Genomic DNA, 26,870 nt, shown 5'->3' with positions numbered 1-26,870 from the left:
AGAGGCCACAAACGTGAGAGGCCCGCATACCGCAAAAAAAAAACCAACAAAACGTACTTTAGTGGGAAATTGTGTGTTAGGTACTTGCCAGGTGCAATTTTAAACCAGAAATCTTGAGCTCTCCAAATTAATCCCAAACTGCTATGACTTACAGTGTAGAAATTCGCTCACAAGGAATGGACTGTTTCACACCAGTGGAACAGGATACAGCTTTTCAAGATTTACTGAATATTCTAGCCCTGAGATTTTCAACTAGCACTGCTATTTAATACTGTCTCACTTTTGAAAACACGAGTGCTCTTTATAGCCATCGTGTCAAACTGCCTACATTTTCTTAAGATTGATTCTGAAATCATATAACAGCAAGAGACCCAACCTCATAGATAAGCTGTCTTCAATTCCAACCTCATTTTTTCTCAGATTGTTGGTTCTCAGGGACAGGTAACATTCCATTTAAAATTTCACTGAAAGGCCATTCACTAGCAATAAGCATTTCTGTTCACACACTCTATTATCCTTTCTGGAATAAGGTAAAATATAAATAAATGAATTTAGTACGTAAATCAAGGTAAAAGACTTCCCGATCATTCAGACATTCTAATGCATGCATCCTATCAGTAGGTTTCTCCTCATTTCAGTCATTATCAATTTTTTGTTAATGGTATTTTGTTCTACCTCATCAAATGATACAGTTGTGTTGGTGACCATTTAAGATCTGAACAAAAAATTAATTATGGAAGCCTCTTGCTCTGAGACTGGTGCAAACATGCAAAGCTATGCCAAGAAAACATATTTATCTGTTCTAGTGCTACCATATTTCTCCAAATAGCAAGATCTGAGGTATAATGAATATACGTGCTCCATGCTTCCAGCAGAGGGCTCCAAAGATAGACAGGTAGGTAGGTATTATAGATAGACAGACAGGAAGGCAGACAGATTTTTTGGGGGTAGGAGGAGGTAAATATTTGAATTCTGTTGAAAGGAGATCTATTTTGTGAAAAAGAAATTCAACTTCTAAAATGTGAGTTGTAGTCACCAGAATTATCTTCTAAGTGCAAGCTTACAGTGTGACATTTTTGCTCATTAAGAAACAGACACTGGGCTTTTTGATCACAGTTGGTACCAATCCCTTTTATTTTTGTCTTCACAGCCTATTCAGGAAGCTCTTATCACATGTCAATTAGTGCTTTGTGAGGCAAATGACTTCTGGATTAAATGGAAACAATGACCTCCACAAAATCCCATCCATCCCTTTATTTTTTTCCCTCCACAGTGTTTTTCTGCAGAATGGAGTTTACCAGAGGAGCTATAGTCTCCACTAGGGTCAATGTAGCACCCGCAATGTGTTTTCAGACTTGTGGCATTATTTTAAAGCAATAAACTTCAACTTTCGTTTGGACCTTCACTTGCCAGAGTCTGAGGAAAAGTTTCTACTACCCTGAGACAGTTTTAGGCCAAGTGGTGCTGAGATGCTGAACTTAAAAAAGAATGAAAAATAAAAGGTCATTACCAAGCTAATAAAATTGGAATGGTTATAAAATAAAGGGACATGCTTTATAGCTAAGATGTTCATTCCAACCTCTTTCGGAACTTAATTTTTAAAGGACTGATTTATATATGACTTTAGAGCCACATACAATACAGTTACTGTCAATTTATTCATGTAAAATCCCTCCAAACAATATTGGCACATCCAGCATTAGGGATACACAAAACCAGTCTTTCATGTTAGGGGTTTTAAGCATTTGCTGAGGTCCCTCTTTATAGAATGGGTGTAAGAGAATAATGACATTCAAGAGAAATTATAGTTCACACACAGAGGGACACCCATACTATATGCTTTTAAAAATTAGCTTAGTGAAACCATAAAAGCCAAGATCAGGGCTTCCCTGATGGCACAGTGGTTGGGAGTCCGCCTGCCGATGTATGGGACACGGGTTTGTGCCCCATTCCGGGAAGATCCCACATGCCGCAGAGCGGCTGGGCCTGTGAGCCATGGCCGCTGAGCCTGCGCATCCAGAACCTGTGCTCCGCAACGGGAGAGGCCACAACAGTGAGAGGCCCGTGTACCGCAAAAAAAAAAAAAAAAAAAAAAAGGCCAAGATCAGACTTGGTTACTAACTTCAAATAAAGATAGGCCCTCACTTATTAACACAGAAGTAGTAACTTGGGTGTTATAACTATTTAAAAAGTAAAACTAAAAGATGTAATTCGTGGATATAATTTCCCCCTGGTCACCTCACCTCTGGCACTCATGAACTCTTGCTGCTCCAGACCTCCTCTGGGCTGACACTTGCCCTACTGGCCAGAATCTTCTTGCACTGTAGCCAGGGAAGCCAAGGATCCACTGGTGTTGGAATCACCTCTTCCTCATACCAGGGAACTGGCTTCCTTCTTCCACTACGACCTTACCCAGCATTGCCCCTCCATACTCTGAATAAGCTCAGGCTAAACTTGGTCATCTGCTAAAGGGGTTGATGAGCTTTTGTGGGCCGTCTTAGATACGTAACCATCATTTACAACATTTCTTCTATGGGAACATAGCAAACTTATTTGGGGAATGTATGAAGACTAAGTAGAATCTCCTAGTGATGATTCTTGGTAATGAGCATGGCACATACTTGAGTGGACAGCCAATATAATTCTCAAGAATTGTGTCCATGGGGATTCTGTGCTGTACATTTAAAACTAGGGCTTGGGCTTCCCTGGTGGCGCAGTGGTTGAGAGCCAGCCTACCGATGCAGGGGACACGGGTTTGTGGCCCAGTCCTGGAAGATCCCACATGCCGTGAGTGGCTAGGCCACTAAGCCTGTACGTTTGGAGCCTGTGCTCTGCAACAGGAGAGGCCACAACAGTGAGAGGCCCACGTACCACCAAAAAAAAAAAGAAAAAAATAGGGCTCAAGGGACCTTCCAGATGAAAGAGGAGTAAGATATGGAGATCACCTTCCTCCCCACAAATACATCAGAAATACATCTACACGTAGAACAACTACTACAGAACACCTACTGAATGCTGGCAGAAGACCTCAGACTTCCCAAAAGGCAAGAAACTGCCCACGTACCTGGCCATGTAGCTGACAGGGTCTTGGTGATCCAGATGGGTGTCAGGCCTGAGCCTCAGAGTTGGGAAAGCCAAGTTCAGGACATTGGTCAACCAGAGACCTCCCAGATACACGTAATATCAAACGGTGAAAGCTCTCCCAGAGATCTCCATCAAAACGCTAGGACCCAGCTCCACTGAACGACCAGCAACCTACAGTGCTGGACACCCTACGCCAAACAACTAGCAAGACAAGAACACAACCCCACACATTAGCAGAGAGGCTGCCTAAAAACATAATAAGATCACAGACACCCCAAAACACACCACCAGACGTGGTTCTGCCCACCAGAAAGACAAGATCCAGCCTCATCCACCAGAACACAGGCACCAGTCCCCTCCACCAGGAAGCCTACACAACCCACTGAACCAACTTTAGCCACTGGGGGCAGACACCAAAAACAACGGGAACTACGAACCTGCAGCCTGTGAAAAGGATCCCCAAACACAGTAAGATAAGCAAAATGAGAAGACTCAGAAATATGCAGCAGATGAAGGAGCAAGGTAAAAATCCACCAGACCAAACAAATGAAGAGGAAATAGGGATTCTACCTGAAAAAGAATTCAGAGTAATGACAGTAAAGATGATAAAAAATCTTGGATACAGAATGCAGAAAATACAAGAAACATTTAACAAGGACCTAGAAGAACTAAAGAGCAAACAATGATGAACAACACAATAAATGAAACTAAAAATTCTCTAGAAGAAATCAATAGCAGAATAACTGAGGAAGAAGAAAGGATAAGTGACCTGGAAGATAAAATAGTGGAAATAACTACTGCAGAGCAGAATAAAGAAAAAAGGAAAAGAATTGAGGACAGCCTCAGAGACCTCTGGGACAACATTAAATGCACCAACATTCGAATTATAGGGGTCCCAGAAGAAGAAGAGAAAAAGAAAGGGACTGAGAAAATATTTGACGAGATTATAGTTGAAAACTTCCCTAATATGTGAAAGGAAAGAGTCAATCAAGTCCAGGAAGCACAGAGAGTGACATACAGGATAAATCCAAGGAGAAATACACCAACACACATGTTAATCAAACTATCAAAAATTAAATACAAAGAAAAACTATTAAAAGCAGCAAGGGAGGGCTTTCCTGGTGGCGCAGTGGTTGAGAGTCCGCCTGCCGATGCAGGGGACACAGGTTTGTGCCCCGGTCCGGGAAGATGCCACATGCGGTGGAGCAGCTGGGCCCGTGAGCCATGGCCGCTGAGCCTGTGTGTCCGGAGTCCGTGCTCCACAATGGGAGAGGCCACAACAGTGAGAGGCCCGTGTACCACACACACACAAAAAAAAAGCAGCAAGGGAAAAGCAACAAATAACATACAAGGGAATCCCCATAAGCTTAACAGCAGATCTCTGCAAGCCACAAGGAAGGGGCAGGAAATATTTAAAGTGATAAAAGGGAAAAACCTACAACCAAGATTACTCTACCCAGCAAGGATCTCATTCAGATTCGATGGAGAAATTAAAACTTTTAAAGACAATCAAAAGCTAAGAGAATTCAGCACCACCAAACCAGCTTTACTACAAATGCTAAAGGAACTTCTTTAGGCGGGAAACACAAGAGAAGGAAAAGACCTACAGTAACAAACCCAAAACAATTTAAAAAATGGTAATAGGAACATATATATCGATCATTACATTAAATGTAAATGGATTAAATGCTCCAACCAAAAGACATACACTGGTTGAATGGATACAAAAACAAGACCTGCATATATGCTGTCTACAAGAGACCCACTTCAGACCTAGGGACACAGACAGACTGAAAGTGAGGGGATAGAAAAAGATATTCCAGGCAAATGGAAATCAGAAGAAACCTAGAGAAGCAATTCTCATATCAGACAAAATAGACTTTAACACAAAGACTATTACGAGAGACAAAGAAGGACACTACATAATGATCAAGGGATCAAACCAAGGAGAATATATAATATTGTATATATTTACGCACCCAACATAGGAGCACCTCAATACATACGGCAAATGCTGACAGCCATAAAAGGGAGAAGTCGACAGTAACACAGTCATAGTAGGGGACTTTAACACCCCACTTTCACCAATGGACAGATCATCCAAAATGAAAATAAATAAGGAAACACAAGCTTTAAATGATACATTAAACAAGATGGATTTAATTGATATTTATAGGATATTCCATCCAAAAACAACAAAATACACTTTCCTCTCAAGTGCTCATGGAACACTGTCCAGGACAGATCATACCTTGGGTCACAAATAAAACCTCGGTAAATTCAAGAAACTGAAATGGTATCAAGTATCTTTTCTGACCACAACACTATGAGACTAGATATTAATTACAGGAAAAAATCTGTATTTTTTTACAGATTTGTTTGTTTACAAATACAAACACACGGAGGCTAAACAATACACTACTAAATAACCAAGAGATCACTGAAGAAATCAGAGGAAATCAAAAAATACCTAGACACAAATGACAATGAAAACACGACGACCCAAAACCTATGGGATGCAGCAAAAGCAGTTCTAGGAGGGAAGTTTATAGCAATACAATCCTACCTTAAGAAACAAGAAACACCTCAAATAAACAATCTAAAGTTACACCTAAAGCAATTAGAGAAAGAAGAACAAAAACACCCCAAAGTTAGCAGAAGGAAGGAAATCACAAAGATTAGATCAGAAATAAATGAAAAAGAAATGAAGGAAATGATAACACAGATCAATAAAACTAAAAGCAGGTTCTTTGAGAAGATAAACAACATTGATAAACCACTAGCCAGACTCATCAAGAAATAAATGCAGAAGACTCAAATCAACAGAATTAGAAATGAAAAAGGAGAAGTAACAACTGACACTGCAGAAATACAAAGAATCATGAGGGATTACTACAAGCAACTCTATGCCAATAAAATGGACAACCTGGAAGAAATGGACAAATTCTTAGAAAGGTATAACCTTCCAAGACTGAACCAGGAAGAAAGAGAAAACATGAAGAGACCAATCACAAGCACTGAAATTGAAACTGTGATTAAAAATCTTCCAACAAACAGAAGCCCAGGACCAATGGCTTCACGGGCGAATTCTATCAAACATTTAGAGAAGAGCTAACACCTATCCTTCTCAAACTTGTCCAAAATACAGCAAAGGGAGGAATACTCCCAAACTCATTCTATGAGGCCATAATAACCCTGATACCAAAACCAGACAAAGATGCCACAAAAAAAAGAAAACTACAGGCCAATATCACTAAAGAACACATATGCAAAAATCCTCAACACAATACTAGCAAACAGAATCCAACATCACACCAAAGGATCATACACCATGATCAAGTGGGGTTTATCCCAGAGATGCAAGGATTCTCAATATATGCATATCAAACAATGTGATACACCATATTAACAAACTGAAACAGAAAAATCATATGATCATCTCAATAGATGCAGAGAAAGCTTTCGACATAATTCAACACCCATTTATGATAAAAACCCTCCAGAAAGTAGGCATAGAGGGAACTTACCTCAACATAATAAAGGCCATATATGACAAACCCACAGCAAACATCCTTCTCAATGGTGAATAACTGAAAGCATTTCCTCTAAAATCAGGAAAGAGACAAGGATGGCCACTCTCAACACTATTATTCAACATAGTCTTGGAAGTCCTAGCCACGGCAGTCAGAGAAGAAAAAGAAATAAAAGGAATCCAAATTGGAAAAGAAGAAGTAAAACTGTCATTGTTTGCAGATAACATGATACTATACATAGAGAATCCTAAAGATGCCACCAGAAAACTACTAGAGCTAATCAATGAATTTGGTAAAGTTGCAGGATACAAAATTAATGCACAGAAATCTCTTGCATTCCTATACACTAATGATGAAATATCTGAAAGTGAAATCAAGGAAACACTCCCATTTACCACTGCAATAAAAAGAATAAAATATCTAGGAATAAACCTATCTAAGGAGACAAAAGACCTGTATGCAGAAAATTATAAGACACTGATGAAAGAAATTAAAGATGATACAAATAGATGGAGAGATACACCATGTTCTTGGATTGGAAGAATCAACATTGTGAAACTGATTATACTACCCAAAGCAATCCACAGATTCAATGCAATTCCTATCAAACTACCAATGGCATTTTTCACAGAACTAGAACAAAAAATTTCACAATTTGTATGGAAACACAAAAGACCCCGAATTGCTAAAGCAACCTTGAGAAAGAAAAACGGAGCTGGAGGAATCAGGCTCCCAGACTTCAGACTATACTACAAAGCTACAGTAATCAAGACACTATGGTACTGGCACAAAAACAGAAACATAGATCAATGGAATAGAATAGAAAGCCCAAAGGTCAACCCATGCACATATGGTCACCTTATCTTTGCTAAAGGCGGCAAGAATATACCATGGAGAACAACAGGCTTTTCAATAAGTGGTGCTGGGAAAACTGGACAGCTACAAGTAAGAGAATGAAATTAGAACACTCCCTAACACCACACACAAAAATAAACTCAAAATGGATTAAAAACCTAAATGTAAGGCCAGAGACTATAAATCTCTTAGAGGAAAACATAGGCAGAACACTCTGTGACATAAATCACAGGAAGATCCTTTTTGACCCACTTCCTAGAGAACTGGAAATAAAAACGAGAACAAACAAATGGGACCTAATGAAACTTCAAAGCTTTTGCACAGCAAAGAAAAACATAAAGAAGACGAAAAGACAGCCCTCAGACTGGGAGAAAATATTTGCAAATGAAGCAACTGACAAAGGATTAATCTCCAAAATTTACAAGCAGCTTATGCAGCTCAATATCAAAAAAGCAAACAACCCAATCCAAAAATGGGCAGAAGACCTAAACAGACATTTCTCCAAAGAAGATATACAGATTGTCAACAAACACATGAAACAATGTTCAACATCACTAATCATTAGCGAAATGCAAATCAAAGCTACAATGAGGTATCACCTCACACCAGTCAGAATGGCCATCATCAAAAAATCTATAAACAATAAATGCTGGAGAGAGTGTGGAGAAAAAGGAATCCTCTTGCACTGTTGGTAGGAATGTGAAATGATATAGCCACTATGGAGAATAGCATGGAGGTTCCTTAAAAAATTAAAAATAAAACTACCACATGATCCAGCAATCCCACTACTGGGCATATACCCTAATATAACCATAATTCAATATAATAATATAACCATATACCTAATATAATAATTAGGTTATAATAGGTTAGGTTATAATAATATAACCATATACCTAATATAACCATAATTCAAAAAGAGTCATGTACCACAATTTTCACTGCAGCTCTATTTACAAGAGCCAGGACATGGAAGCAACCTAAGTGTCCATTGAGATATGAAAAGATAAAGATGTGGCACATGTATACAACGGAATATTACTCAGCCATAAAAAGAAACGAAATTGAGTTATTTATAGTGAGGTGGATGGACCTAAAGTCTGTCATACAGAATGAAGTAAAGCAGAAATTAACACACCATTGTAAAGCAATTATACTCCAACTAAGATGTTAAAAAAAAAACGGGGCTTCCCTGGTGGCGCAGTGGTTGGGAGTCCGCCTGCCGATGCGGGGGACACAGGTTCGTGCCCTGGTCCGGGGGGATCTGGGCCTGCGCGTCAGGAGCCTGTGCTCCACAGCTGCGTGGGGGCGGGCCACGGCGGTGGGAGGCCCGCATACCGCAAAAAAAAAAAAAAAAAGAGGAAATGGAGTTATTTGTAGTGAGGTGGATGGACCTAGAGACTGTCATACAGAATGAAGCAAGTCAGAAAGAGAAAAACAAATGCGATATGCTAACACATATATATGGAATCTAAAAAAAAAAAAAGAAAGAAAATGGTTCTGAAGAACTTAGGGGCAGGACAGGAATAAAGAAAGACACAGACATAAGAGTGGACTTGAGGACATGGGGAAGGGGAAGGGTTAGCTGGGACGAAGTGAGAGAGTGGCATGGACATATATACTCTACCAAATGTAAAAACAGATAGCTAGTGGGAAGCAGCCACATAGCACAGGGAGATGAGCTCGGTGCTCTGTGACAACCTAATGGGTGCAATAGGGAGGGTGAGAGGAAGATGCAAGAGGGACGAGATATGGGGATATATGTATATGTATAGCTGATTCAGTTTGTTATAAAGCATAAAGTAACACACCATTGTAAAGCAAATATATTCCAATAAAGATGTAAAAAAAAAATAGAGCTCAGATCAGGGTGATCTCATGTATTTTTCTAAATATAATAATTATTCACATTCATTGAATTATTAAATTACAGGGTTATTAATAAGCTAATAAAAGTTGCGAACTGGCTAAGAGAAAAGTTTGAGTTAATAAAAAGTTCAACTATTATAATGTTATTAGTGATTCAAACTCAATTAAGTTAAATGTCTCCTATTATCTCAAGGATGGAGACTTAAAATTCACTTGTATTATGTAACTATTCAATGAACGTATTTAAAATTAACATCATTTAAACAAAACCAAAAAGCCTGATTTAAAGGTTTCACTGCGTTTGGTTTCCTGCATAAGGGCTTTAATACATGCATTTTATTTAGCACATTTACACACCTAGTAAAAACTGCTTACTACAACTATGCCTTAACCAATAGGTTAATAACTAGCATAAACTCTGGTAACACGCATGAGAATAGAAGACAGCCTAGGTTCGATTCCTTAGACTTTACCACTTTCTTGCTGAGGACCTTGGGCAAATTACTCTGAGTCTTGGTTTACTCACCTGTAAAATGGGAGTAACTGGTATAAGTAGCTACCTCATAGCATGTTTAAATGAGACAATCTATATACTTAGAAGAGAGCTTGGCATATACAGGCATATCTCGGAGACACTGCAGGTCTGGTTCCAGACCACTGCAATAAAGTGAGTATCGCTATAAAGTGAGTCACATGACTATTTTGGTTTCCAGTGCATTTAAACGTTATGTTTATGTTTATACTACACTGTGGTCTATTAAGTGTGCTATAGCATTGTTTAAAAAACAATGTACATACCTTAATTAAAAAATAGTTTATTGCTAAAAAATGCTAACCATCATCTGAGCCTTCAGTGAGTGGTAGTAGTAATATCAATGGTCACTGACCACAGATCGATGACAACTAATATAATAATAATGAAAAAGTTTGAAATATTGGGAGAATTACCAAAATATGACACAGAGACACGAAGTGAGCAAATGCTGGTGGAAAAAATGGCACCAACAGATTTGCTCTACACAGAATTGCCAACAAACTTTCAATTTGTTGAAAAAATAAAAATGCAGTGCCTATGAAGTGTGATAAAGTGAAGTGCAATAAAATGAGGTATGCCTGCAATAAATACTCAATAAAAGTCGGGTATTACTAGGTCTGCATATCTATCATACAGATTTTCAACAATTCAAAGAACATCAGTATGACTATAGTTACTGTGGCACCGGGTGGATATGTCACTCTAGCTCAAGTCCTACCCAGTGGCTTCCTATCATAACTGGAATAAAATTCAAAATTCCCACCTTGGTCCTGCATGATCTGGCTTCTGGTCACCTCTCAGACCTCATTGCCAGTCTAGACACTTTTGTACCAGCTGTTCCCTCTGCTTCAAACACCCCCCCCCCCCAAGGCTACAACCTTCACTTCATCTAGCTTTCTGTTTACGTATCATTATAGGAAGGTTTTTCCTAACAACTCCATTCAAAAGCTTTCTGCCACCCCTTCCATTAGCTCTTTACCTCCTTATCTGCTTTATTTCTCTTTATACTTATAATTAGTACTGGGTATCACATTACAGATGTATTTATTCATTTGTTTTTTATCTGTCTCCCCCCACTAGAATGTAAGCTCCATGAGGTCAGGGAATGCATCTTATACACAGCTATGTCCTCTAAGTTTCTAAAACACTGCTTGCGTTTAGGAGGCTCTCGACAAACAGGTGTCAAACAACGGAATTAAATAACTAAACCGAATACAAAAATGCATCTCACACGGTTGATCTCCATAAGGGGTTTATAATCTTGTATGGAAGAAGAAACAGTCACAACAATTCTGTGTTATTATTGCCTGAATCACTTTAAAGTGATTGCTAATGAGTGACAAATTTTCATTATCTGCTTCCAAGGGTTAATTGTTGGATTTAAAAAAGCCCTTTGTGTATACTCATTAAATTGACAATAGAACTCACAGCTGAGTTAATTTAGCCTCTGGTTTGCTGGTCATCGGGAGCGAAACTGTTTTCTGCCTTACGAGGCGCACACTCACAAATGTACTTGGAATGTGCCGTATATAGCGTGACCAGCAGACATTTCATTTGGCAGACCTACTCAGTCAAGGCTAAGGTGCGGTTGTAATCAGCTGCATCACCTTTCTAGTCATTTTATCATCTAAACAGGTAAGTGAAAAGCCCTGATTCTACCAGCTGATTCTACTGAAAGCCTAGGCTCACATGCCTGAAAACCAGTTGGTCACACAACTTCAACCTTCACTGAAGCAAAGGAATAAGACAGCTCTCCTTCCCATTTCTATGTAACGCTCAGGCTTACTGTGAGGCTTCAAGAAGAAGGAAGCAAATTGCAAAAGCAAAAAAAAGAGTGAATGTATCCGATTTAGAAGACACCATCTTTCCTAAACTGCAAAGCCTCTGAATGTTTATATGCTGCTGCGGCTGCTTTTACAAAGGTCAGTCCCAACGGTGAGCCTCCCGAGATCAACCGAATAATTTTGAAAACTTCTTTATGTCAGGAACAAAGACATCAATTCACAGTTAATAGAAACGACGTTTGTAAAAGGTCAAACCCATTCATTTTTTAAAAAGCTTTCCAAATTAAGGCAAAATGATTGTTTACTTAATGTTTTATACCTTCAATATTAGTTTTAGATGTGTCTCACACACAGAGACACACATGTGTGTCAGGGACTTGCACAATCCTGGCTTTATCTCTCACTGGCTCTGTGGCCTTGAGCACGTTATCTTACCTCTCTGTTTCAAGTTCCTCATCTATAAAATGGATGGTGTTTTCTACCTCATATTGCCTGCCATGTAATAAGTACTGGACAAATGCAAAGCATTGAATTTATCCATTTTGTATCTAGAATTTACTACTCTCTCCTGATAATCATATTCTCCTCCTTCCTTTTAATAACAGAACAACGTCTTTTAGCTTGGTGCATGGCTGCCCAGCAAGACCACACTCCCACTAGGTGTGGACAAGTGTCTAAATTCTGGTCAATGGGATGTGGGCAGTAAAGGTGTGTATGGCTCCTCTGAAAGGAAGGAACTTGCCCTCCTGGCTCTCCTCCCTCAGGCTGGAACCTGAGAGCAGGAGTGGTGACTGTCTGACCAAAACCACACACATGACGCCCAGGGGTAGCAGCCCTGGAGAGGGAAGGTGGTAAGACCCGCAGGGCTCACCCTGAGCCTTCCTCCTCCCTGGGTCCCTCATCTGCTGGGACTTGCTGTGTTTGAGAAAAATAAACTTCTATACTGTTTATGCTATAATTGTTTCTGCTGAAGTGGCCAAATTAATACACTAACTAATGATAGCATATTTCCTCAATTTTAAATTATAAAAGTTCACAGCCAGGCATCTTGAAATCTATAGTCATTCTCTTCCATATTGATGATCAATTACTTGATGTCAAGTCCTTGTTAGGGGAAGACACCCTCCTCCTGCCCAAATTAAAACACTTGGCAGGTCACAGGTACTGTCTGGGTCCTGGCAATGAACACCTGGATGACTGTGACAGAAATTGAGAAGGAAGGTACCAGCAGTTGTCCAGGGAGGGGGCTGTTCAGGAAAGTCATGAGGTCAGAGCCCAGAGTGCGTGTCAGGGCTGGCGGTGTAAGACCCTACTTGGCAGGTCCACCTACCAGCCTGAGGTAGTTCTGTAGCATCTGCAGAGGGATCATAGAGGCATAGGTCACGCTACTGAGGCAGCCTTCCTGCGGCCCTGTGAGAAAGAAGCAAACGGAAGGAAAAATGGGCTCTTCTTGTGAACTGTATAAACGATCAAAACATAAAAGAGCCTATCATAAAAGATACAACATGTTTATTGACTTATGTAGGCAGAGCTGACATTTAGCCAAGAGGCACCAGTGTGCCTTTACCATCGTGAAAATACTGTAACACTTTGTATTGACTGACAGCCCCTGCTGCTGGCCTCCCAAGAGCTCCCCAGCTGCCCCTACCTTCCCCCGGGAGCCCACCCATCTCCTGTCAATCACTACCAGGGCATTCAGATCCGGGCTCCAAAACTATAGCTTGTATTTGCTCTGATTGCTGGATTCAATATTTTACTGTTTATAAGCAAATGTCATCAGAGATAATCTCAATCCTCAGAAAGTTCTAGCCTTGCCAGCGTTAATGTACGGGTGCATTCCCAAACTCTGTCCCCTGCCCCCGACCCCCTTCCGTGTTCAGCCACTCTCTCAATATGGTGTTTCAGCCTGAAGGAATTTTCTGGAATGGTCTCACACTTTTTTTAAACTTAAGTATCATTCAAGCAATAAAATAGAACTTTATTAGTTCAAACTGAATTTTTAAAAGCTCCATTCCCAAGTCTGGGAAATGCATGATGAAATCAGTAGCCTTTTAGAGTTAAGGGCTGAGAAACTGAGAATTTCTATACTACGTACTAGCTTTATGTACTCAGACAAGAAAATCAATCTCTCTGAGCCTCAATTTCCTTGTACATGAAATGAGGATAAACATAAATACGTATCTTAATTGGGCTGCTGTAAGGATTACAGGAATTTATACTTGTATTGTGCCGTAAACAACAGAGCCTAGCACAGAGTAGATGCTCACTGAAATTAGCCTGTACCCTAATAATCACATGGACTTGACAGCAATAAAAGACACTGCTCTTAACATGGTATCTGTCACTCTCTTATAAGCACATCAATTTGTTCCTAAAGAGAAATGCAATCAGAATCTCAGCAATCAATGATCAGGACAGACGTCACCACAGGTATCAGAAACATGGCTTTTGATTTTCCTCTTCTTAAACATTTCAAAAAACATCTAATTACTTAGTAGTGGGAGTCACACATGTGTGGCCTGAGGACACAGGACAAAACCATGCAGATTCAGAGACTGTGCTGTGAAACACTCACGATGCAAAGTCTCCCAACATCGCCTCAGTCTGGAATACCCTTACCTGACAAAAGCGCAGTGACCTGCTCTGCTTTATTCGTTCTCATAAAGTCCCACGGGGACTGGGTGAAGCTCTGACCTGCTGACCACGGCACATTTCCTAGTTCAAAAAAAAATAAAATGAAATATCAAGAGAAGCTTAAAAGTAATTCTTCTTATAAGAGTCAATGAACGATCTCCTGTGTGAGACCCCAAAGGACTCCAGAGCTTAGACTGTCAGAGACACAGACAGACTATGGAAAGGGTCACACAAAGGGTTAACTCCCTCGTACAATTTTTGTGGATGGTCAAGAGGAGGCCTTCAAGCTACAGCCTTCTCCAAAGCTGTTCTTACAAGGGATTGAAAGAAACCTGGTGGAAATACAACGAAACATGTCCAGGGTGAAGTTTTCAAGGACAAAGCAGATCATAACCTCTCATGGTTCTTCCAGTGCCTGTTTCACAAAGCCCGAGCACTTTGGATGAGATAACAGGTCCTTTACGATCTGGTCCTTGCCCCACTTTCCAACAAATTTTTGGATTCTAGTAAAAACGGTTAACTTCAGGGGCTCAGAATAAAGCAAACCTTTTCACGGTCTGGGCCCCCTGCTCACTCTTGCTCAAAAAAGGGTCCCAATTCGTAAGTGTCCACTCTGGGGAGGCATTAGTCCTCAGTACTTGTTTCCATCTCTTCCTTCCACAGATCAATTCTCAAATACCTATTCTCAGCACACCTCCAACACACGTGCACACCCTACCTGTAACTCACTGCTTCTCTGTTGCCCTTGGTCCCTTTAATCCAGTTGAGGTTATCAATAAAGTTACTTATATACATACGTAATAACAGTGGTGTGCAGGCATGCCTTTTATTGTGCTTTGCTTTATTGCCCACTGCAGAGCTTGTGTTATTTTAAAAACTGAAAGCTCTCGACCCTGCATGGAACAAGTCTATCAGCGCCATTTTTCCAACAGCATTTTCTCACTTTGTGCCTGTGTAACATGTTGGTAATTCTCACAATATTTCAAATGTTTTCGTTATTATTATATTTGTTATAGTGATCTGTGATCAGTGATCTCTGATGTTACTATTGCAAAAAGATTATGACTTGCCGAAGGCTCAGATGATAGTTAGCGTTTTTTAGCAAAAAAAGTTTTTAAATTCAGGTATGTACATAGTTTTTTAGACAATGCTATTGTACACTTAATAGACTGCAATACATTATAAATAACGTTTATATGCACTGAGAAACCAATACATGTGACTCGCTTTACTGGGGTATTCTGTTTATTGCGGTGGTCTGGAACTGAACCTGCGATATCCCTGAGGTATGCCTGTAACTACCAGTTATCAAGTGGCCACAGCCAGGTACTAAACGAAAGCCTTTACCCACAAAACTCAATGATTTTTAGATCTGAAATGCTTCTTGGGTGCCCCGCACCTCTGGGACAAGAATGAACACCGGAACGGTCAGGCCTTAGCACCCACTGCTCACAGAAGTACCTGGATCTGATGCTGGTGAATACCCATTTGCCTTCCCCAGTTTCCAGATCAGCTGGATGAGGGCTGAGGGTGGAGGGCCATTTCATTCAAAACATAGCCGTGAGGACTTTGTTTATTTGACCCCTGGGCAGAACCACACCTTAAATAATACTGCACTTTCTGGGCAAATGTGTTCCTGAGAATCATTTATGACATGTTTTTAATGCACTTCTAAAATTATATAATAATTCTTCTGTAATAATTATTTTATGATAATAACAATGATCCATAAAATTAAGTTGTGAATAATTTGCTTTAAAACCTATTGGTAATATATGTTTTGAAAGTGATTTAGCATATATGTGTGAACAAAATAAAATACTTTCTAATATAATAAGCTGATACATTAATCGCATGGTGAAAATTGCCCTTCCCTCAATCTTGACTATTCTTTTGCAACCTGGTGCTATGGAAAATACACAAGCTTTCCTATAAGACAGGCTGGAATCTGAGTCCTGACTGTGTGACCGCAGGCAAGTTAACTTGTAACCAGTTATCTGTAAATGAGCCTGCGGTAAGGACTCACTAAGGTCTGTATATAAATAAAGCTCCCAGCACAGTCCTGCCATCACAGGAGGTTCCCCATAGATGTCTTAGCTCGACAGGAAAGAAACTAACCAGGGACAACTAACATTTGTAGTACACTTACTATGTTTACCAGAAAGCAAATCTTATCTTTTGAAGTTCTTTGGAGTCCTATCAAACAGAAACAACCAGGTATCACCCTGACTCATCCCAAGTGGGAGCTTTGACTCTATCTTCATTAAAGTGCCTCTTCTAACTCTAGACTTTATTAGAACCCCCATCCAAAGGTAAGGTGTTCATACACTACTGCATCTCTGGCACAGCCCAAGTACAAGCTTGGAGCTGTGTTCAGAGCTTGTGTATTAGCAAAGCAGCTGCAATGTGGTTAGTTTCTTGCATTTATCAAAATAGCGAGTGCAATCACAAAGCCTCATCAAGGGCTTTCATGTTCTTTACTCTCTGGATATTATTTGAGGCATAAAAGCATTTTTATACCAACAGGCAACATTATGTAATGGTTGCATTATGAATACTCAAGTTTTTCAGCACCAGCAGCTGCCACAAGTGAGCTTTGAATGTATTTAATCAGTGAGCTGCGTATCAGGTTAGGGAGCCCATGAATGTAAATAAACCCAGAAATTTAACTTTCCCTTCATTGCTGGACTGCTGATACCTAGCGTGATGGATCGCACGCTGCTTGCACCGAGGCCAATGCTAGAGTCAGTGGTGCTATTAAACGTCACGTCTTCCAGACTCCACCATCCATCAGAAGAGATTGCTTGGAAATGATTTGTCAGAGCTTGACTCACTGCTTTTGAAAAATCATCCCATGATGTCTGTTTGCGAATATTTAAAGCACATATTGTGTTTTCACATTCAAAATCGTCGGCACCGTAGTTGCCTGGTTGAATCTCACCCACTGAAATCCTTAAGGGTATTTTAAGAGCATCTGTTGGAAGAATGAAAGAATTAGGGGAAAAAAATCCTGACAGGATAAAAACCAGCAAAAATCTTACATAAAACAAACAGATACAAACATTTTAAAAACAAAGCAAAGGGCAGCTATCCTTTTTTAAATATCATCAGTTGAATATTCGTCTACTGGAGTAAATTCTGGTCTCCCAATCTCTTCACAGTTTCTTTGGAACCATGTTGCTTGAACTGTTTATCTTTCCTTGTCTCTTTGGCCAGTTCTACTTCCTTGATTCTTTCCCTTCAGCAAGGTTCTCAAATTCTTTCAAAAAGCATCTGAGAAAACTAGAGCCCTCTCTTGACCTCTCTATATCAACTTTTCTCCTCACCTTCATTGATAACATCATGAAGAAGGCAGGTTACAGCTGCGTAGGTCAGTGTGCTTAGGACAGTGGTTTCAGACTCATACAGACCTCGGGCTGGGCCTCAGGGTCAGCTTTCTACTTAGCCATGTGTACTTGGTAAATGGCCTTGATATCTCTATGCCCCAATTTCTTCCATAAAATGGAAGGAACGTACAATTGAGATGCTATGAAGAATAAATGAACTCATGTTTGCAAGGGATTAAACACACTATTTGTTTAACACATTATCTGTTAACACACTATCTCACAAGAACTAGTAAGTACTTGATAACTGGTGAACAGTGCAGTAGAAGCTTTTAAAATGATCTTTCCAATCTCTCTGTGACACCAGCGGACTGGGGCCCCCTCCCAGGTGGATAGCTCCCCATGTACTTGTTTTCATGAACTGAATTATATGCTTACCAAGAGCCACTTGTGTTTAATCCCAAATCTTCTATGTCTGTTGAACTCATTACTGTAATTAGTAAATTAAATATTCCAGATACTGATGAAATGAGTTACTATTCCTATGAAAATCAGAACACTTTTGAGACTGAACAGAGGAGCTGCTATAACCAAGTTTTTAGTGAGATATGGATGAGACAACTACATAAAATTAGAAAAAAATTAATTATCTCTAGACAGATACTGCCTTTAGTTTGCTTCATAAATACGTTTACGTCCTCAAACAACAGAAACCACAGACAAAGCATTAAAGATGTGGTTTGTTCAAATAAGAACACGCGGCACTTCAATCAGCAGAACCATCCAATATAAAGAGCTTCACCCAAACGTTGATGAAAGAATTACCTGGTGTGTTTTAAATGAAAATGAAATGTTTAAAAATATTTTTATGATCCTCTTCTTAAACTGACTTTTTTCCATTAACTGACCACCGACTAGATTTTATTTTTGGTCTTCATGTTACTTAGCAGCTTGTGACACAGCTCATCTCTCTGCTCTCTGATACACTCCTCCTGGATTTCCTCACACCTCATTGGTCACCCTCTAATGTTGTTCCTTTGCTGGTCCCTCCCCTTCTTCTAGATTTCTTAATGAGAGTCTTGCAAGGCTTGTTTCTCTTAGTTTTTCTAGCTGTGTTCACTGCCTTCGAGACCTCATACAGTCCCATGACTTTAAGGACCATCTCTAGACAGCTGACTCTCAGATTTATAAATCCAGCTCATACTCACTCCAGAATTCTTGCTGACTTGACATCTCCTACATAGATGCGCAGACATCTCAAATTCATAATTCAGAACATAACTCCTAACCTTCGTTAGCAAAATCTGCTTCACCCACAGCCTTCCCCTAGACAGCTGATGGCAATGCCATCCTGCCAGTTGTTGCCATCCTGCCAGTTGTTCAGACTGAAAACCCTGGAATTATCCATGAATCCCCTCTCTCATACCTCACACCCAACCCATCAGAAAGTTGTGTTGGCTCATCTTTGGCTACATCCAGAACTGAAACGTCCTCATTTACTACAATCCTGAACTGAGCTGTCATTACTGGCTCTCACCTGGAACACTACATTAATGGCCTAACATTAGGCCTGTGACTTCCTAGTTTGTTTGTTTTTTTTTGACAAAGCAGCCAGAGATACCATTAAAACGTACACCATTCTTAATTAGGAACATTGCCAGGGTTGGCCTTTTACAATTAGTACGAGATTTCTTTGATGTTATCTTTTCTTAATAGTTATTTTAAAAAACTTTTTATTGGCGTATAGTTGACTTACAATGTTGTGTTATTTAGAAGCTCACTTATGTTTACTAAGTTGATAAAAGCAAAATTTAAAATGAGATAGCTAAAAAAAATAAATAAAATAAAATGATAGCTAACAAATGTCTTTTTTTTTTTTTAACAGGGTAGGAATACTTACAATGTTCCTGAATTAAAAAATGACAAAAATTCTTAAAAAAAAAACGTACACCAGGTCCCGTCACTCGTAAGCTCAAACACTGAAATGGTTACCTTAAGTCCCAACAATGGCCTACAAATTCCAGTTAGATCAGGCTCAATCCCCATCCCCTCCTGCAACTTCTCTGACCTGTTTTCCTACTTTTCTCCCCTCACTCGTTATAACACAGTCACTCTGCCCTGCTTGCGGTTCCTCAGACACAACAGATATGCTCCTACCTGTTAGGGCCTCTGTCCACTTGATGCTCTGCCTGGAAAGTTCTTACCTGAGAGATCTACAGAGCTGCCCCTTCCTCGCCTCCAAGTGTTTGCTCAGATGTCTTATCAGTGAGGCTACCCTGTCTATCGTTTTAAAAACTGAAACCCACCCTCTCACTCTCCATCCCTCTTAGTCTTTTCCGTAGCACGTATTACCATCTCATATACCATACAATGAATTATTGCTTATGTTTATTGTTCACTTTCTGACTCAATGTTAGAATGTAAGCTCAAATCCAACTACTGATACAGCTGGCTGACTGGATGGACTGAGTGATAATCCTGATATAAGAGGTCACAATATTTCATCTGATCTAGCACTCCATATTCATAAACCCACAAGTGAACTTTTCATAAATGTTCAGAAGTGTATACTCTTAAAGATGGAAGGGACCCAAAAGATCATCAATTATCTTCCTAGACAGGTAGGCAACCAGACATTGAGAGATAACTGACCTGCCTGCCTACATTCATATGATCAGCTAATAGCACACTAGACGGCCATGATTTCTCATAGCTTCCTAGTCTCATGCCTAGAAAGATAATCTAAGTCAGAAGAAAAGAGCAATAATTATTTAAAAGCTGTCCAAGGTCAGTCAAATACAAGGAAGACCTAGCGTTATTTCAGTAACAACTAATTCTGTAAAAAGCCACTGTATGTGGAAAAATATAATTACCCCATTTATAACCAATTAAGTGTTTTTGTAGCAGCTAGGGTTCAAAGAAGGTTAAGAAGAGAGTGAGAAAACTGTAGTTGCATTAATATCTTTCCCACAGTCCCAGAGGCCCCAGCAGTGTGGATGCAGCATGAGCAATGCAGCTGCAAAGGGCACTCACTCAGATTCTCCAGCAGGTGCTTGCAGTCGTCAGTGGCGACATCATGTGCAGTCCGATTACACTTATCTCTTTTTTCTGGCTCCAGCCCTCCATGCCTACACAAGACTTGTAGGCAGTTCTGTAAAGAAACGAACTCCATTACCTCACGTCCAAGTGAGTAAACTCAAGCAAAAACTCCAAGGGAAAATTCAGTTGCCTGTGGCAAGCAAATCAGGAATTCTCAGCCAGAAAGCTTCTTTCTTTCCCAGCAACCCAAATACACAGATTAATCTAAACACTGTCTCCAAATGAAAAGCAAACAGTGCTTCATTTACATGTGATTCACAGGATCGAAACACGGCTCCACAGAACAGCCTCTTAGGTTTCAGGAGAAAAAAATTAGCTTACTAATCACTCAGTTTGCAGAGTGAAATTAAGGAAAAAAGACTTCAGCAGACGGTATCCTTTTACTGTAATTTGGAAATATAAAGCAAAAAGACTTCTGCTACAACCAGACGCACCTTGCTATCTTCTAGATCAGGCACTGCTTTCCTGGTCATGCAAGTGCTGGGCTCCAATTGTAACAAGTCCGTCCCAGAGTCCTTGTAAGCACATATACATTTGAGATCTTACACTGTCTTACTTTATTTATTTGAGAAATAGGTGTGAACACCATGTTGACTGAAGTTTTAGAAAAACGTTCTCAATAGATATTGAAGTTAGGTGCCCTCTCTTTTTCAGTTTTTTCTTGTGTTGCTCCAGGAAATCTCCATTTAAAAAATATCACTAACCTATGAACTGAAGGGTCGTAGTTTTCCAAAATTTTTCAATTCAAAGTGGTAGGCAATTTATATGCAAACATTTTCAAATAAGGAACTGCATGGCAGGATATTACATCAGGATATTTATCAAGGAACTCTGCTATTTCAACTTCTACCACTTCATGATTTGTCTGTTGATTTCCCACCACAGTAAGCACAAAACTGAATAAACCAGAAACCATGAAAGGGAACTAACAACCAAAACAAGCACTGTCCTTCTCTTCGCTCCCCTACACACACACACACACACACACACACACACACACACACACACACACAGGCTCTGGGCTGACTTCCACTTCTGACAACACAGTAAACTACGCAGTCTGAACAGCTTTCTCTAATTGTGCTGTAAAACACTTTTTTTCTGTTTTGTAAAACATATGTCTTTCTTACTGATGTATAATATCCACATAGAAAAGTACACAAGTAAGTGTGCAGCTTGAAGAATTATCACAAAGTGAACATACTTGCGTAATGAGCACTCTGGAAGCCTCCTTAATGTTCCATTTCAATCACTAGCCCCTCCCCTTCTCCCCCAAAGGTAGCTGCTACTGTGATTTCTAAGATCAGAGATTGGCTTAGCCTATTTATGAATTTTATATAAATGGAACCATATTACAGATACACTTTTATATTTGGCTTCTTTTTTTTTTTAACATCTTTATTGGAGTATAATTGCTTTACAATGGTATGTTAGTTTCAGCTTCACAACAAAATGAATCAGTTATATATATACATATATTCCCATATCTCTTCCCGCTTGCGTCTCCCTCCCTCCCACCCTCCCTATCCCACCCCTCCAGGCGGTCACAAAGCACCGAGCTGATCTCCCTGTGCTATGCGGCTGCTTCCCACTAGCTAATTACCTCACGTTTGGTAGTGTATATATGTCCATGCCTCTTTATCGCTTTGGCTTCTTTTCATTCAACATAATGTCTGTAAAATTCATCCATGTGTTAGGAACAGTTATAATTCAATTCATTCTTTTTAAAAATTACTGGGTGGTATTCTATCATATGGATATACCACAATTTACTCATCTATTTTCTTGTTGGTGGACATTTGGGTTCTACTATAGACATTCTGGTACGTGTCCTTTGGCGGACACATGTACATATTTTTGTTGGGTGTATGTACAGACTTGGTCTTCTGGGTCATGGGGTATGCACATGTTCTGTATAAGTATAGACTGCAAAGAGCTTTCAAAAGTGGCTATACCAATTTCTACTCCCACCAGGAGTATACTTGAGTTCCAGTTGCTTCATATTGGCCCCAAAATATATTTTAAATCATGAGTTCACAAGGAAATACAGGAAATCCCTAAGCGTCAGAAAGAAAAACAAAGAGTAAGCTGAGACCACCAGTTAAGTGAAATTTGAACAGGAAGCCAGTGCTGGTTTGAGGACAAAGCCAATACAGGCAATCTTTTGGATGCTGAGGGGATGGGAAACTAGGCCTTGGTACCTGCACAATGGAGCCGCCGAGCCAGAGGACCTTTGAATCAAGAAAGTCTGTCTTCTGCAAAGGGACTGACTTGGACGTTGGTTTCTCACTGCTCAGGTCGGAGGGATCTTCTCTAACAATTGTAATCAAAGTCTAGCTTTCACTGGTCTGGGGCTCAGGTTTAAAAAAAATCACTAAGCCAAGAAATGAACTGAAAACTAAGTCAAATACATAAATTTTTTGCCCAATTGTTATTACTAATTTGTACAAAATCAATAAATGTATAAAATATTTAATAACATTAACTCTAATGAAAGATTTAAGTAGAATGCAATCTGAGCATTAAACTTTATGAATTCCCAGATGATAAGAGATAAAAATAATACATTTATTACACAAGTTAGTACTTGCAGCAAAAGCAGGTAAGAGCCAAAACAGACCGGGGGGTGGGGGAGGTCTACGCCTGCCAATAATGGTTTTATCTACGAATTTTGGTAAATCATTTAACCTTTTCCTGCTCAGTTTCCATATCTGTGTCTCAAATATCTGTATTTCATAGGGCTGTTACATGACTTAAATGAAAAGATGGGTAAAAAGCTTTTACATTCTTGGCACGCAAAACGTTCTCAATATTTATTAGCTGCTGTTTTTGTTATAATCAACATAATCATCACCAGTTAGAACACAGCCCAAATATTCAGGTAAGTGGTGAGGAATTACAGCACATCAGCAAACGTCATAATTCTAGGTGATGGTACTTCAAATTACAAACAGAAATGATAAAAGATGCAACCAAAATCTGCAAGATTCTTTTAAGTCTGACCTATAAAGTGGGTTGTGTATAATTTTTATTACACTCAGGTAGGTCAGTAGGCAATAACATAAGCAGTAGCTTTCTCTATAAGGAATCAAAAAATGTTGGAAAGATAGCAGGATAACGCGTATCCAAACAGGGTCACAGCTGTGAGTTCCACAGCACTATGCTGGGCTCCGTGGGGAACACAAAGAAGATGAAAACTTGACCCAACTGACACTGAACAGCAGCAGCTACAGTAACTACTGGAGCACACACTAAGCTCTAGGCACCGTTCCAACACAGCACAAGTATTTAGTGCTCACACATCCTCACAACTTTGTGAAAGAGATACTAAGCACCTCTGTGCCGGGCGCTGTGTTAGAGCCCAGGGTTGTGACGACGAAGATGGTAACAGTTTCTGTTTCTCTGGCAGAAACGCAAAGCATAGGCAAGAGCCACGGGGAAAATGTGCCCAGAAGAGGGGGCTATTGAAGTGAGGAGAAAGTTTTACTAAGGGGAGGGGGAGGAGGTGGGAAAGGCAGAGAAAAGAATCTAAGCTCTCTCCTCGAAGGGTAGGCTTCGAGTGAAGAGAACACTTGCTGTGATGCTAGTTGCTTCTTCTGGAAATGGATTCTCAGGGGACCTAAACTGGGCAGGCTGTTCCAAGGGATGCAGAGCAAGAGGTCTAGATGAATGAGTCCAAATCAAAGCGCTGTTAACTATGATACAGATACATGTGCTAGAGCAGAGCCTTTATTTTTTAATTTATTATTATTTTTGGTCACGCCGCACAGCTGAGGGATCTAAGTTCCCCGACCAGGGATCGAACCCGGGCCCTCAGCAGTGAAAGCGTGGAGCCCTAACCACTGGACCACCAGGGAATTCCCTAGAGCAGAGACTTCAGAAAGCAGTGGCTTAGGCTTCAACTTCTGCTTCCACTCACATCCCAATCACCAGAACTTAGGTAGGTGTCCATGGTCACCTGCTACGGAGGCTGGAGAACGCAGTCTTTATTTGGGTGGTCAAGAGCCCAGCTGAACTCTGAGAGGCCCGTTATTGTAGAAGAGGGTAGAAAAGATGTTGAGGGACAATGAACCATCTCTGCCAGGGGCCTTTAAGAGCTGCGAAGCAACGTACCAGTGCCAGGGAGAATAAGCTGAAACCCCAAGTCCAAAGAGCTAGAGATAAGATCCTAGTCAGGACAGGGAGCTGAGGGTCTGACACCGGGCAAAGGAAGTGGGAGGGAAAGCAGTCTGCAAATGCACAGGTAGGGTCTGGCACACGTGCTGGGAACAACTTGGGGTGTGGGTGTGCTCACTGTTTTGCAGGGCAGGGGAGATGGAGGCTATCACAATGGGAAATAACAGTATGAGGAAGCAGGCAGACTCAGGGGTGAGATGAAGACAGCTAGCGTCAGCCGTGAAGGGCTGAGTGCTAGGGAGCCTCAATGTCTTTCTGGAGGCATGAGGATATGTTCGGGTAGGAAACGCCATGATCAGCTCAGTTCTGAAAACCAACTGGTACATTTGGAAGACATACAGAAAAAGAGAGTGACGGAAAGGAGACCAGTTAAGACAGAACTCTCATAAAATAGCCCATTCACTCACTGATTCAACAAACATTTAGTACTTGTGGGCCAGAGACTGCTGAGCACAATATATACAACGATGAAAAGTGAATTTTTGGAGGAGATGGAAAGGGAGGGAGGCATACAAATAATCCCAGTAAAGAACAAGCTCCCTAAGTGAAGTGTGAAGAGGTGCTCTGGGGACCAATGAACTCCTGGAAGCCAAGATTTAAGCTGAGATGTTTTCCAGGCAGGGAGGGGTCAGGACAGAAGAGGCCATTTGAGGTAATGAGAAGAGCAGATGCAAAGGCAGGGAGAGAAGAGACAGCACAGGATGTCTACACAACAGCCAGCAGTGCAGGGTCAGAGCAGAGAGTGCATGAGGAAAGGAGACAAGTGTGCTTGTGGAGAGAGGCTGAGGCCAGAGCTGGACGGGACTTGTCTGTCATGTAAAGATCTGGCACTTATCCTTGAAGCGCCTGAAAGGTCACTTACCCTTGTAAAGACGAAAGGTAAATTACATGACCAACTTCCTGTTAGGAAGGTCCCTCTTGAGACACTGTAAAGGAGCTGGAGAGACTGGAGATGAAGAGCTCACAGCAGGGCCTACACAAGTCCAGACAGCCCATGACGAGGGCTCCCCAAGGGACATTTAAAAAAACAGCCTTCCCTTTGTTTACGTGTTCATTTATAAGGGAATAAAATCTAGAGTTTTATCAATCATTTGAATTCATTATCTTAGGAAGATGGAGCAATAAACACAAATGTCAGGTGATGTTAGTGGATTGAGAGGAGGAACGAGAGATGCAGCCTAAGCACGGGAGCCCAGGCATGCATCCTCATGGAGCTGTTTGGTGGAAGTAAACATGAATATGGTCATCAATAGGGTTACCATATAATTGGCTAAACTGGGACACTTTTAAGAGTAAAAAGGGGCACTGTTAATGGTTACATTGGGATGATGGGCATAAACAAGGACTGTACTGGGCCAACTGGGTTATCAAGGAGATGCCCTGTAAAACCGTGGGCGTCCTGGATAAGACCTTCCTGTATGGACTCAGGACATGGTTAGGTGGGCTAGAGAGAAGATTTTGGAATCTCTATAGATTATATTCTGGAGACCAAAAAGATCATTCAAGAGGGAAAGTAGAGAGAGAAAGGAGGAAAAGGGTCAAAACCAGACCCATGAAAGGTGTTAGTGGAAAACACCAGAAAGTGTATGTCTTGGGTGAGGGGTGGAGCAAAACTCTGGTTGGCCAAGTTTATGTGAGAATCCTTTAGGATTCTGTGAGTCATTGCTGTTCAAATTAAGCAAGGATGCAATACTCTGTACTGAACACTCTGGAATGAGAGTTTTAAAAAATAGCTTTCCCTTTATCTACACACAGTCTGACCTTTTCGAAAATAATTTTATAAAAATTAAGGGAAAAAAATTATCATGCAGAATCAAAAGCACAGATTTCTATTTATCATCTAGTCCCAAAGACTTGGTCCAACATCACAGGTTATCCTGTCTTTGTCTTCTCCTAGCCAGGTACCCAACTCTGTGACAAGGAAGACGTTTAGGGACTCCTATCATTTTTTTTTCTCTTTGCAGCCATGACCTAG

General features: G+C 40.4%; 1 protein-coding gene across 1 annotated transcript in view; it reads right to left on the bottom strand.

The window, feature by feature from the left end:
* Window positions 1–26,870, bottom strand: part of LOC113618178 (cortactin-binding protein 2) — a 75,738-nt gene that overhangs the window by 30,793 nt on the left and 18,075 nt on the right. The window contains exons 5-8 of the mRNA XM_027102095.1: window positions 20,654–20,771; window positions 16,993–17,268; window positions 14,280–14,375; window positions 12,991–13,070 (exon numbers count right to left, since the gene is read on the bottom strand). Coding sequence (XP_026957896.1) covers window positions 12,991–13,070; window positions 14,280–14,375; window positions 16,993–17,268; window positions 20,654–20,771 — 570 coding nt within the window. The remainder of the gene's footprint in view (window positions 1–12,990; window positions 13,071–14,279; window positions 14,376–16,992; window positions 17,269–20,653; window positions 20,772–26,870) is intronic.

The sequence above is a fragment of the Aethalodelphis obliquidens genome, unplaced genomic scaffold, assembly GCF_003676395.1.
Source record: "Aethalodelphis obliquidens isolate GAN/ISIS:26980383/991018 unplaced genomic scaffold, ASM367639v1 scaffold5, whole genome shotgun sequence".
Lineage (NCBI taxonomy): Eukaryota > Metazoa > Chordata > Mammalia > Artiodactyla > Delphinidae > Aethalodelphis > Aethalodelphis obliquidens.
Note: the sequence above shows the minus strand (reverse complement) of the source record. Positions and strands in the feature narration are given on the sequence as shown.